General features: G+C 41.4%; 1 protein-coding gene across 1 annotated transcript in view; it reads left to right on the top strand.

Annotated features, from left to right (window-relative positions):
• The window catches only part of NEB (nebulin), a 205,240-nt gene that overhangs the window by 46,149 nt on the left and 144,721 nt on the right, over positions 1 to 14,370 (top strand). Inside the window, exons 35-45 of the mRNA XM_066621543.1 lie at positions 157 to 363; positions 866 to 970; positions 1,347 to 1,454; positions 2,936 to 3,247; positions 4,029 to 4,235; positions 4,814 to 4,918; positions 5,382 to 5,489; positions 6,780 to 7,091; positions 9,820 to 10,026; positions 11,826 to 11,930; positions 14,071 to 14,178. Of these exons, the coding sequence (XP_066477640.1) occupies positions 157 to 363; positions 866 to 970; positions 1,347 to 1,454; positions 2,936 to 3,247; positions 4,029 to 4,235; positions 4,814 to 4,918; positions 5,382 to 5,489; positions 6,780 to 7,091; positions 9,820 to 10,026; positions 11,826 to 11,930; positions 14,071 to 14,178 (1,884 nt within the window). The remainder of the gene's footprint in view (positions 1 to 156; positions 364 to 865; positions 971 to 1,346; positions 1,455 to 2,935; positions 3,248 to 4,028; positions 4,236 to 4,813; positions 4,919 to 5,381; positions 5,490 to 6,779; positions 7,092 to 9,819; positions 10,027 to 11,825; positions 11,931 to 14,070; positions 14,179 to 14,370) is intronic.

Below are 14,370 nucleotides of genomic sequence, written 5' to 3'. Positions count from 1 at the left end.
GGGACTGCTCTGCTTGTCTTGTTGGATGCAAATATATCCAGTCAGGTGCTTGCAATTATCACAGGAAAAAAAGATGACTTTTTGGACTTCTTATGCCTTTGGATTTTTTCATTTGCTTCTGTCTTTGAATTTCTTCTTGTTTTACCCCCAATCCAGAACGTTTACAAAGAAGACTACAACAGCTGGTTCAAAGGGATTGGATGGAGTCCTCTAGGCTCACTGGAGGTGGAAAAAGTGAAAAAGGCTGGAGAGGCATTAAATGAAAAGAAATACCGCCAACACCCAGACACCCTGAAGTTCACAAGTTTGCTAGATTCGATGCCAATGGTTTTAGCTCAGCAAAATACCAAGCAGCTGAGCGATGTAAGTTCTTACCAGAGCAAGTCTGCCAGTGTTTAAGTTAAAAGCATCAGCAAACAGAATGGCTATAGAGAAGTATTCTAAAACACTCACAGTGAATCTTTAGTTTGACCCCCATTTGATGCTTTAACTCCAAGCAAATAAGCAAGGCCTTTGAATGAGACTTTGTTCTGCTGTCCCTGGCCTGCAGAGCTCTTAGCTGGAGTCCTCTGTCTTCCTTTGTCAGCCATGCAGCAACTCTTATATATACTGCTATAATTTCACCCCCAAGGTTCAAGATGACGTGCAGCCTCTCTTGGGCTGTAGCTTGGCCCAACCTTCTGCTTCTAGCAGAAGAGAATCTTGCTCCCATCTGTGTAGCCAAGTGCTGGTTACCCTATAGACAGGAGAAACATTTGAGAATCCTGCTGATGACTTTTGTTTGCACTGATGGTCCATTGATTAATCTGGGTTGGGGCCTCTTTCACCTCGTGAGAAAGATGATAATGTATTGTTTTCCTTTTAGATAAACTATAAGTTAGAGGGCGAGAAAGTTAAGCACAAATATCACTTGGATCCTGATGTTCCTGAATTCATTCAAGCCAAAGTCAATGCCTACAACTTAAGCAATGTGAGTATTTTATAGTTTCTTCACAAATGTCAAGGCCTGAGTTTTAGAAAATGGAGGCTGCAATCCTATGAGTGCTTTCCTGGGAAAAAACCCCACTGAACACAGTGGTACTTCTGAGTAAACATGCTTAGGATTGGGCTGTGAATTAGGTTTCTTTCTTTTATTAGCTTTGCATTCTTTCTAACTAGCTATAATGTTATGAATTCTCCTTTGGAGTGAGACTGCCAATTCCCTTACATCTGTGTTTGTTATTCAAATGTCTGATGTTCTTTGTGATGACAGAGACCCAAGTAGATCTTCTTCAGCATGACAGAGCACCCTTTCATTGTTCTGTTAAAATATTCACAATAAGATTAATTTTTTGCTTCTCCTTAAGGCTTGTTACAAAGCAGACTGGAAGAAACTGATTGCCAAAGGTTATGATCTGAAGCCAGATGCCATACCGATAATTGCTGCGAAAGCTTCACGAAACATTGCCAGTGATGTAAGTATAATCAGGATAAAAGCTCTAAAGTTTCACATGGCCTTGAACATGCAAAGTTGCCTAACAGCGATCCAGAATATAGGCCCATGGGGTTCAGGACTGATGAGCAGCAGCCACCCAGGGTCCCAGACCACTTTTGTTCCAGTTCCACCATCTGAGATACTCAAACTGGAATTAACAGAGGGTTGTAGCTAGATCCATCTGCCTGTATGTGTTTTCCCAATGAGATAGGCTGTTCTCTTTGTCATGACTTTTAATAGCATAAGTTGTGGAGTTCTAAACCACGCTACAGATTCTTCTATGTTGCCATGTCATCTATTGACCATGCAGACTTCAGAAATTATTTATTATTCCCAGCTCTCTATGACCCTATTCCCAATACATTCAACACTTGCATGATCTGTGTACAAAGCATACATGACAGTTGATCTGTATGAATGCACAGTAATTTTCATGTTATATTAAATGCACATACAGCAGCACACACCATCTGAATGCTGTTTTTTTCAGGGAATCCAGTCTCTGTGTTGACTTTAAGAATGAATGCATGTTTGTATTCACACCAAAATATATACATGTCTATAGATCACGTTTTTGAGCATACAGTGTCACATGTGAACATCCCCTTTGTTTTTTGTATTGCCTTCCTCAAACAACATTTTTGACTATAGAAAAGTCATTTTCACTCTAAACAGTGACATTTTGGATGTGCTTCTATGGAAGTTAATTGTATAGCATGTCTGTGGTCTTTGGAACTATCTCCCTGCTTAGCCTGTTCCTACAAATATTAGCCTACATTAGCCTTAAGTGTGTATGTGGAGTTGGGTGTAGAAATTCATTGTTCAGTTAATCCAGTGTTTGAGTAGACAACTATGCAAGCCTTCACGCAAGAGAAGGGAAATGCTTTTTGAAAAAAACCAGGCAAGGCTTAGGTATCACTTGAGCTCTTTTTATAGTTTTGTTCTTGATAATCAGTTGTCTAGGATGGACAATGTGTTGATTTTCCAAGCACTGCTGCCCCTGTTCCATTTCCCCTGCCTGGCCATTTTGCTGAGGGAAGAGTGGCTATGGTTTCCAGCTTCTTCCATATCGAAGCAGCAATGGTCAAGAGCTTCCTTACTTTCTCTCAAACAGACAGAATTGCTTTCTGGCAATGGGAGGCATAGTGAAATGGAACTAACTGCGCATTTTGAAAAATAAAAAGATGTGCCTTGGGGAAGGGGTATTGAGATGCACAAAGTAGGGCATGAGGGTGCCAGAGGAAGCATAGAATATTTTCCTGAGATTGGATAAAAATAATAGAATATTCAGAGCTATGAATAATCAAATTTGTATGTATCAAATCAAATGTTGGAAATAATGTGACAGAAAAGATGACCGCAACAAAAGGGAAAAAAAAGCCTACAACTGATGTACATATTTTCAGTGTGTATATCTACCCATTTATAAATATTTACTTAATTTAATCTGTTTCTCTCCAGTACAAGTACAAAGAATCATATGAGAAAGACAAAGGAAAGCAGGTTGGGTTCCGTAGCCTACAAGATGATCCTAAATTGGTTCATTGTATGAATGTGGCCAAACTACAGTCAGGACGTGAGTACAAGAAGGACTATGAAAAAAGCAAGACCAAGTATCATACACCTCTGGATATGTTCAGTGTGATCGCTGCTAAGAAAGCCCAGGAGGTGGTCACCGACATGAACTACAGACAGCATCTACATAACTACTCCTTTTTGCCTGACAACATGAGTGTGGAACTGTCAAGGAACAGGATGCAGATTCAGAGTGATGTATGTAATTTGAAGATGGTAAAATTACTATGTGTAAGATCATAGGAGCAAATTAATGGCCTGGGTGGCCAATGAGGCAGGATGCCCAGTTAAAGTTCTGTCTCTTTCAGCCAGTCAGCTCAGTGTTTTTTAATGGCTCACATATGTTGATTTACCTGACACAAAGTTATATGTGTTTCAATATATTCTTCTCACTACCCTTTGGGACAGAAGTTTTGCACATTACCCACAATTAACTTGTTGAATTAATTAATGAGCTTAAAAAATAGGACAGGGCAGGAAGGATGGATTTAGTGTCTTACTCCCTCCCCCATCACTTCAGTAAGTAATAAGAGGATATAATTTTTAACACTGTCTCCATCTTATTAGGACTGTAGTCACCACAAACTGTCAGGAATGGCGGCCATGGAAATAGTTGCCTAGCATGATCCCAATAACTAAACTTGCAGACCAATAAATGTGCATTAATTTGGAATCTCTTCCTACAAAAAACTTCAGCACTTGTTAGGCTTCCTGAAAGAGAAGTGTCCTCTTGCAAGATGGCAGATCTTTTGCTCAAGCTTGGCATGGTCTTCTCCTTCAGGAATCAAGGTTTTTGTGGGGCTGGGTATGGAGCCGTCATCCCAACTGCAATCTAAGTTATAGCAGTGGAAGAATATATTGCTTGGTGATGTGAAATCAAAATGGTACTTTTGATGTACAGAAAAATTTTTAGAAATAAATAACGCTGAAACGAATTTGATGAATATTATTTTCCCCCCCCATTTCTCTTTCTATAAAGAATCTTTACAAAACAGACTTCAATAACTGGATGAGAGGAATAGGTTGGGTGCCTATTGAGTCTCTGGAAGTGGAGAAGGCCAAGAAGGCCACTGACATTCTCAGTGAAAAGAAATACCGGCAGCACCCAGATAAGCTGAAGTACACTATTGACATGGATGCCATGGAGCAAGTGCTTGCTAAGCAAAATGCCCACACTATGAATAAGGTATTTTTTGTTTGTTTGTTGAACAAGATAAAAATAAAGCTGTAAAAAAATGAATAAAGTACAAACAAAAAAGAACTCTTAAACAAGCATTACCAATTTTTGAAATCTAAGTATTAGTGTAGAAACCAGGTTTCTACTTCAAGATATGATTATTTCTCAAAGTATGCCAAAATTCCATGCTTGATGGAAGTTCTGCTTGCCAAAATGATTTCCCCTGAAGATATTTGGCAAAAAGAAGCCAATTTAATGTTGCTTTCCTTTCAAGGCGTTTTATTAGTTTTTTCCTCCCTTTTTCAGTATCAGTTAGGAATAAATCATATAACTTTAGATACTTTGCAACTTAATTTCTATAGTAAAAGAGAAAAAATGTTTTCGTTCCATGCAGTCATTTGTAAATCTAATCTGTAAGGTCCTTGGGTGTGGGAGCCTTTTTTGGGGGGGATTTTGTGAGGTGACATGTATATATAGTAGCCCAGTAAATGAGAAATAAATTGTAACATATAAACAGCAAAGCAAGAAAAAGTGATATTTTCAAGTCAAGCTATATATTTTTCCCTACTTTTTTCTGTTTTTCTCAGAGGCTATACGTTGACAAATGGAACAAAGAGAAGACCGTAATTCATGTGATGCCTGACACCCCAGAAATACTCTTGTCCAAAGTCAACCAGGTCACCATGAGCGATGTAAGGTTTCAAATAGCAAAGTGCATTTAGCATCCTTTCAAAGAGTAACTTTAATATGGCCAGTTGCAGACCTACCATAAGGTCCGATGGGGCAAAAACCCCAGGCGCGAGGCACCAGGACCCTGCAGAAGCCTCTCTGAGGCTCCCGATGGCGGCTGAAACTGTGCTTCTGGTTTTCCAGAAGCACAGTTTAAAGTGTTGGGGTTTCTCCAACGTGTTCCTGGGTTGCATGAGGCTCTGTGAGCCTCAGATGAGTAGGGGGGGGCAGATTTCTACGTGGGGGTGGGTGGTGTTAGATCGTGGGGTGGCATTGCGGACCGTTGCCCCAGGCGTGGGGCTGGGGAGGTCCACTGCTGAATATGGCACCAGTTTTACAGAGTGCAGATGCCACGTGTACATGTACTGGGTTTTTGTTACCCTTTTCAAAAAAAAAATCTTTTTATTTCTGCCAATTTTGGAACAGAAACTGTACAAGTCTGGTTGGGAAGAAGCAAAGAAGAAAGGGTATGATCTGAGGACTGACGCTATCTCAATACAAGCAGCCAAAGCTTCCAGGGACATTGCAAGTGATGTATGTTCCATTTTTAGATTGCATTCTTGAGAAAAGACTGTTTTACCCCTCTTCCCGTCACTCCCAATTATCAGCCCTGAGTCCCATACAAACTGTGTTTGGTGTTCTTATGTCATCTCCATTTGCATCATAGATTTGGATGGGCAGAGCTGAGAAATAGTTTGTCTTGCCACTATTTATTTCAGATGGTTCCTTTGTACCTCATGAGTTATATAGATTCCCTGTTATCTGCTTGAATATGATTCTTCGAGAATATAATGGTTTTTTGTGCGTACATTTTAATCTTTGGTTCCTGTGACTAGGAAAGGCAACTGTTCTTAGATAGCTGCAGATTTATCAGTAAAGAGTGTTATTAGTAATTTATTAAATGAGAGTACTAGGTGAACTGTGGCATATTCATAACTCAGTGGTGAGATAGATAGATAGGTGAGATAGATAGAATTCTCTCCCCTTTGAACTGAGGATAGCTGCCTCACTATTAACTTTCCTGTGGGGCCTGAAGACTTTTTTTATTTAGGAAAGCCATTGAGGCCTTTTAATTGCTGCTTTTACTAATCAGTGTTTTTACTGTGTGTTTTTTAGTGCTGAGTGCTAAGTATTTTATATTGTTTTTTTTTAAATGGTTTTTATAATGTTTTTGTCTGTATTTTATATTGTATTTTAACTCATTTTAACTGATTGTTAGCCGCCTTGGGTGCCCTTTGGGGAGAAAGTTGGAGTATAAATCAAATAAATCAAAATTAATAAATAAATGTACCACCCAAGGCAAATTCCCTATCCCCCTTCCCCAGTCAGATGATGGATCCAATCCCACTCAGAGTTAACATTAAGCATTCTTCCAAACCTTAACTCTGGTTGGCTTGTCATCCAAGTTTTTACTTACCTGGGCGGGGGGCAATGCTGGCCTCCTGCAGAGTCCTGGAGGCTCGAAGCCCCCTCTGATCTTCTCCGCAGCTTGTTTACAAAGCCCTTCGATAGGAGATTTGTAGTCAAGCTGCGGGGGAGATCAGAGGGGGCTGCAAACTTCCAGGACCCCGCAAGAGGCCAGTGCTATTCACAGGTAAGTAAAAAAGTATCTTGTCTTCAGCAGTACTGCAACCTCTGCAGCACCTCAACATTGGAGCAGAGCCACTCCCCTTAAGGGGAAATGCCCTGCTTCTGGTTCCCCTAGTAGTTCGCAACCCCCCAGTTTGGCAGCCACTGGCCTATAAGAAATATGTTGTTAGTCACTTTTGTATTGAATTCTTCCTGTCTGAGCTTCATCAAATGTATTGTTTGCCCTTTTTCTAGTACAAATACAAACTGGCCTTTGAGCAGGCAAAGGGGAAGCACATTGGGTTCCGTAGCCTGGAGGATGACCCTAAACTGGTTCATTACATGCAAGTTGCCAAGATGCAATCGGAGCGTGAATATAAAAAGGACTATGAAAAGTCAAAGACCAGGTTCCACACCCCAGTTGACATGTTCAGCGTAGTGGCAGCCAAGAAAGCACAGGAAGTGGCCACTGATGTAAACTACAGGAACATTATCCACACTTACAACGTTCTGCCGGATGCTATGAACCTTGAACTGGCCAAAAACATGATGCAGATACAGAGTGATGTAAGTAAAAGTGTTGAAAATCCTTTAGATTCTACATTCCATTATGATCCTGCAAATTCCTGTGTTTGTACCCATTGCTGCCAAAGTGAATGTGAGAAGAATGAATGAAGTAGAGATATTTCTGTCTTTACTGTCTAAGGGGCAAAAGGCAACTTTTCATTGTGCCTATAGGACAGTCTTGCCCAGGTTGGGTCTCGTTTAAATGACCCAGGAGCAAACCAGAGGGATGAAATCTGACCGCCTAGACTGGCTCCACCCCAGCCAGCATAGGTCCAATCCTATTTGCAGGTTACAGTGGTGGATCTCACAATCCACCATTGTATCCTGTTGGCTGCAAGTGTAGTAGGCACTCCACAGAGTTGTGCAAAGGACAAGAGGTTGTGTACAAATGACAGTAGCCTGAGAAACCTTCACCATTGCTGGTCCATTGGCAGCAGTGCAGATTTTGGTGGCTTGCGGGCACAATTGAGTCAGACTAGGAGCAGTTTGAGGACAGGAGGGAGGTGGATCTGGTAGCAGACATGTGTGCCAGGTCTTATCTCCCCTTCCTGGTCTGATCCTGCCCCAAGAAGCTCTTCAGACAATGCCAGCAAAAGAACCAGCATAGGTCTGAGAGGTAAGTAAAGATAGTTTTTACTTACCTTTCCTTGTTTGCCAGATTCCTGGCTAGTCCATAAATGCAGTGAATGCTCCATTGGCTGTGTTGCATAGTCTGGCCTGGCCCTGGATGTGATTGGGCCATTAATGTGTCAAACTGGTCATATGTTCCAGTAAGTTTGTATAGTTTTGCAGTCTCCGTTAACGACTGCACAAGTGATGACAATGGAAAAGCAATACAACACTCAAAAGTAACACAATTTTATGTTTAAAAATATTTATAAAAGTCAGCCTAAACGTCAGTCCCTCAAAACATCAGTCCCCCCCAAAAATCAGTCCCTGATTTATAAAAGTCAGTCCCTCAAAACGGCCACGGTGCCAGAAGATTGGAGGACAGCAAATGTCACGCCTATTTTTAAAAAGGGAAAGAGGGGGGACCCGGGAAACTATAGGCCGGTCAGCCTAACATCCATACCGGGTAAGATGGTGGAATGCCTCATCAAAGATAGGATCTCAAAACACATAGATGAACAGGCCTTGCTGAGGGAGAGTCAGCATGGCTTCTATAAGGGTAAGTCTTGCCTCACGAACCTTATAGAATTCTTTGAAAAGGTCAATAGGCATGTGGATTTGGGAGAACCCGTGGACATTATATATCTGGACTTTCAGAAGGTGTTTGACACGGTCCCTCACCAAAGGCTACTGAAAAAACTCCACAGTCAGGGAATTAGAGGACAGGTCCTCTCATGGATTGAGAACTGGTTGGAGGCCAGGAAGCAGAGAGTGGGTGTCAATGGGCAATTTTCACAATGGAGAGAGGTGAAAAGCGGTGTGCCCCAAGGATCTGTCCTGGGACCGGTGCTTTTCAACCTCTTCATAAATGACCTGGAGACAGGGTTGAGCAGTGAAGTGGCTAAGTTTGCAGATGACACCAAACTTTTCTGAGTGGTGAAGACCAGAAGTGATTGTGAGGAGCTCCAGAAGGACCTCTCCAGACTGGCAGAATGGGCAGCAAAATGGCAGATGCGCTTCAATGTCAGTAAGTGTAAAGTCATGCACATTGGGGCAAAAAATCAAAACTTTAGATATAGGCTGATGGGTTCTGAGCTGTCTGTGACAGATCAGGAGAGAGATCTTGGGGTGGTGGTGGACAGGTCGATGAAAGTGTCGACCCAATGTGCGGCGGCAGTGAAGAAGGCCAATTCTATGCTTGGGATCATTAGGAAGGGTATTGAGAACAAAACGGCTAGTATTATAATGCCGTTGTACAAATCTATGGTAAGGCCACACCTGGAGTATTGTGTCCAGTTCTGGTCACCGCATCTCAAAAAAGACATAGTGGAAATGGAAAAGGTGCAAAAGAGAGCGACTAAGATGATTACGGGGCTGGGGCACCTTCCTTATGAGGAAAGGCTACGGCGTTTGGGCCTCTTCAGCCTAGAAAAGAGATGCCTGAGGGGGGACATGATTGAGACATACAAAATAATGCAGGGGATGGACAGAGTGGATAGGGTGATGCTCTTTACACTCTCACATAATACCAGAACCAGGGGACATCCACTAAAATTGAGTGTTGGGCGGGTTAGGACAGACAAAAGAAAATATTTCTTTACTCAGCGTGTAGTCGGTCTGTGGAACTCCTTGCCACAGGATGTGGTGCTGGCGTCTACCCTAGACGCCTTTAAAAGGGGATTGGACAAGTTTCTGGAGGAAAAATCCATTACGGGGTACAAGCCATGATGTGTGTGCGCAACTTCTGATTTTAGAAATGGGTTATGTCAGAATGCCAGATGCAAGGGAGGGCACCAGGATGAGGTCTCTTGTTATCTGGTGTGCTCCCTGGGGCATTTGGTGGGCCACTGTGCGATACAGGAAGCTGGACTAGATGGGCCTATGGCCTGATCCAGTGGGGCTGTTCTTATGTTCTTAGCCTAAATATCAAATTGCTATCTCCAAAAGATGTTGGTTAGTCTAAATGAGCCACTGTGCAATGTACCAGAATCAATTCTACCATTTCCCCCCCTGAAATACAACTGGAGAGAAATGCAAGTTTTCTCAGAAGGTGACATTGTAATAAAGTACATGTTGCCTAGCATTCCTCATCCATTTCATTTCATTTTTTTTTTACCAGAATCAATACAAAGCAGACTACGATGAATACATGAAGGGAGTTGGATGGATTCCATTAGGATCTCTGGAAGCGGAGAAGAATAAGAAAGCTATGGAAATTGTTAGTGAGAAGAAATACAGACAACATCCAGACAAACTAAAATATTCTATTCTGATGGATTCTATGCCCATGGTCCTGGCTACAAGCAATGCAAAAATTATGGATGAGGTAAGCAAATACATTTTACCATTCTGCTACAGTGAAGAAAAACAGATCAGGTACCCTATTCTACAAATCCAATTTTTAAGAAGAAGAAAATTTGAAAGTGTTAGTCCCATCAATCAATTGACTTAAATGAGAGCTGGACAAATAGAGTATGTGTATATATATTCATAGATACATGAGTGTACTGGTTGGAGGACCACTTTCTGTTAGGAAAGTTAAACTGGAGGTCAGTGCTCTTGATATTGTATAAAATGACTGACAGCACAATTTGATTCGCTTGCTCTGCATGTTATGACACCGCATGAGTAAGAACACCGGTGGAGCACTGCCCTGCCAGTGCTGCATTTGGATTCCCCAGCCACTGGTGTAAGCAGTTAAGGCATAGATCAGTGCAGTGGCATGGGGAGGGTGGTGGAGGAGGCACTTCTGGGCGGGGGGAGGGTAGAACCAGGGGTATCCTAACCACCTTCATAGACCAGGCAGCCCTACACGGGGTTACTTGGACTTCCACCATCTAAAGAGTGGAAGGGGGTTAAGGGGAAAAATATCCCCTTACCCAAGGAGACCTCCAACCAGCTCCCAATTAGTGCTGACTACAGTGTAGGCTAAATGACTTGGCTGCACCAGCACTAGTTAGGATTGGGCTGTGAATAATAGTTACCAAAATAATACTTTTATGTAAATATTTCACTGTTGATTTTATATCTCCTGCTTAGCTTTTTTCCCCAGCAGTGATATGATGTGGAGATATGATCATGTGATATAATGGTGTAATCAGGATTGAATTGATTTATGTCCTTATAGAAGTTCTTTCTTTTTTTTGTTTTGTTCCCGTCATGAAATTCTATTTTTGAGACACAAATATTGCTTCTGAGTGAAGCAATTCAGTCTGGATTAACATGATTGCTTTTCTGTTCATGGCACGATCATTAGTGCGATGAAAATATTCTACCCTGTGGTTCTCCCGCTGGAGGATTCATGGCTTACACACTATCCGTTAAAAACACAGTTAGTTAAAGATGAGGTTTTCAGGTAACTTATTATGGATCAGCATGGTATAGGTTCTTGAGAGTTCAGGTGGGGTCACTCCCCTGATTGGATTCCACTTGGCACTTGTCAAAGTAGGCTTGAAAATGTTGCTGCATTGTGTGAGGAAACATTGACAGAGTGTCTGTTTTGTTGGTCTTTCTCTTCAAAGCAGATGCAGTAATTAATCAGTGGTTGCAATTGGTGCTGGATAGTCTGGAGATTTTTTTCTGTTTTACCTTGTTATGCTTTTCAGATGCTTCCCTTCAGAATAGCATACAGGTGACCATTTGCCTGGTGACTGTAGAGGATCCAAAGTTAGCCCTTGATTTAGTCTCAGCCAGGGTTGGTTGTGATTCTCTGTACCTAAAGTGCTAGGAAGACCTTTGAGCAATATGCTGCTTGTATCCAACCTGAGAATTACCCAGTGCATTTATTACCCAACTAAAGTTAAATTTAATTTCAGAGATTGATTTTGTGGTGTTCTTATTTTTACAACACTTGGACCTTGCTTCTCATGTACTATATAAGTGGAAATTCTGTGCTCTGGGGAAAGTGATAATGACAGATTTCCCAGTATTTCTCATTGCACATAAAATGAATATTTTTTGTAGAAATATTTTTCAAACTCATGGGAAAGCAAATAGTAGAATTTGGCACTGGAGATTCTCATGTTTATGTCTCCCTATAGTTTAATTAATAATCTTTGAAAGGAAAAGGCAATGGTAATGTTTCTTTTGAGTGGTTGTTGATGAAAGTATTAATTACTCTTTCAGCATCTTTATAAAAAGGATTGGGAAGCAGACAAGACAAAGATTCACATCACACCAGATATCCCTGAAATTCTTTTGGCAAAAGTCAATGCATTTAACATCAGCAATGTAAGTATGTGGGTTGCCTAACTGTACATTTATTATGATCTTTCATTGCTGAGGAAATATCAATTCATATGTTAAACCATCTGACAAGAACTCCCAGTTTCTAGCTCAGCAAAGTTTAAATAGGAGTGAGTCATAAGAATATAACAGCCCCGCTGGATCAGCATTCTGAGGTAGCCTATTTCTAAAACCAGGAAGTTACACATTACCAATCATAGCTTGTAACCTGTGATGAATTTTTCTTCTAGAAATCTGTCCAATTCCCTTTTGGGGGCATTTAGGCCAGACTCCAACACTCATTAATGAGTCAGGGCAGTAGCTAACATCATAAGCAATTGCCTGGAATACAGGCCTATACTGTTGTTCACAAGTAGCTCCCACAGGCTCCAGTATTTTTATTTATTTTAAGGATTTACCTCCTGACTTCTGAAAAAATATTGCAGAACAGTTTACAAATGTTCTTTTTAAACAACAAATACTGTAAAACAAAACCATTGTCATGTAAATGCCAGCAATAAAACTACTACATTAAGAAAATGGAAAAAGGTATAAGAGCCTGATCCTATCGGGCCCACGCCGGCCCAGCACTGGCGCTCAGTGTTGCAAATGTGCCTTCAGGTATTCTTGCAACACTGGCAACACTTACTGAAGGGCTGGAGCTGTCACCAGTTTAGTGTAAACCTGCACTGAACTCGCGTTGGGCAGAGACTAGTTGAATACTGCACGGAGCTATGGACAAGCGCCAGGTGGTGGAATGGTGAGGGGGGATGGGAGAGGTGTTCTGGAGCGGGGAGAGGGTGGTGGAAAGCTGGGATGGGGTGGGGCAGGAGAGGGTGGAGATGGCGGCAGGCTCTGCCGCCTATCCGGACCCCCCTCCTGGTCCGGGAGACTCGTCATAGGTCTCCTTGATTCTGTGCCTGCTCAATAGTGGGCACAGATCTGAGGAGACCCATTGGGGCTGCCCGGGTCTTACACGGGGTAAGGGAGCATAAGCTGCCTTATCCTGAGGAGACCTGGCACTGCTTCCCAGCCCCACTGGATGCAGCAGTTGTCATTTTGTCGCCACTGCAGCCCTGGGTCCTGGGAAGCATAGAATTAGGCGACCCAATACAGTTTAAAAAAAAAACCCAATCTGCATATAAAAACATCAAGCTGCTATTCAACAAAAGCCCCAATAAATTTTAAAATGGATTTTAGCCAGATGATTAAAGTTTATTAAGGAGAATGCCAGGTGAGCAACCCTGGGCAGAGCTTTCCAAAGCCAGGGTATCATTGCAGAAGAGACCCTTTCCTCAATTTACAGCCAAACTATATGCTACATTAAACTCATATTTTGGCCCTTTGTTTCTTTTTTCTTAACTGAAATAGCAATTGCACCGATCCAGTTTGAGATTACAGGGCGTGGGGAGGGGGTATTCCCTTATGCCATGGTCCCAATGAAAACTTTAGCTCCAAAGTTGCTGTTGGTCCCAGGAGAGAAACTTCCATTGGTGCTATTGGGCCTGATATCAAGAAAGAGAGCAATCTGGATGAGCCCTTATATCATGCACTGTTTTCAAGCATCTGCAGGTCATCTATTATTCTGCAACACTATATGTTGCCAACAGATATCTGCAATGTTATTATGCAACTTTGTCTTTTGACAAACCTGGAATGAACCTGAGTCAATGTGCAGTCCTGCAGATGTTTTTAATATGTTTATCTCTATCACTTGACAAGAACAGTATAGTCTGGATGAGGTAGAAGCAGTCAAGAACTGACTAGAGCCACCAGTACAATTAATCTGATATTTGATGTGTAAAAAATATTTGATGTGTATATTATGGGAATGTGCTGCTAAGCAAGCCTTGGTCTAAATTAAGAACATGCAACATACAAACCACATCTGATTGCCCTGAGATTCTTTTATGCAGTTGGAGGGAATCTTGTTAGATTACTGACAGTCTTCTCTTTTAGTTTTTTTTTTTAAAGTACATTTCTATCTTTCACCATTCTAGAAAAACAATAGAGACAATTTTTTTAACATGGTTGATGCCAAACAAATAATGTTTTAGATTACACATAGAATAATGTTTGTGATTTATGTTGGCATTTATCATATATTTACAAAGTTTTTCCATTTTTGTCTTGTTTCCTTTCACAGAAAATGTACAAACTTTCCCTGGAAGAAGCTAAGAAGAAGGGATATGATCTCAGGGCTGATGCAATCCCTATTCAGGCTGCTAAGGCTTCTCGAGACATTGCTAGTGATGTAAGCTTTTAAGGCAAATTACCTTAAATTATTGCAAAAACTTGTGACCTGTGTTGCTTCATTTTTAAATTTTAGTTTTATACGTCACTGTTTCCACGTGGTTCGTGTTCTACCATTTATTCATTTTTTTTTTAGCATTAAACTGACATTTGTCAATGAAATGACATTACTGTTTTGATCTTCCTGAGGTTA

This window comes from Tiliqua scincoides, chromosome 1 (genome assembly GCF_035046505.1).
Source record: "Tiliqua scincoides isolate rTilSci1 chromosome 1, rTilSci1.hap2, whole genome shotgun sequence".
In the NCBI taxonomy this organism is placed as follows: Eukaryota; Metazoa; Chordata; class Lepidosauria; order Squamata; family Scincidae; genus Tiliqua; species Tiliqua scincoides.
Note: the sequence above shows the minus strand (reverse complement) of the source record. Positions and strands in the feature narration are given on the sequence as shown.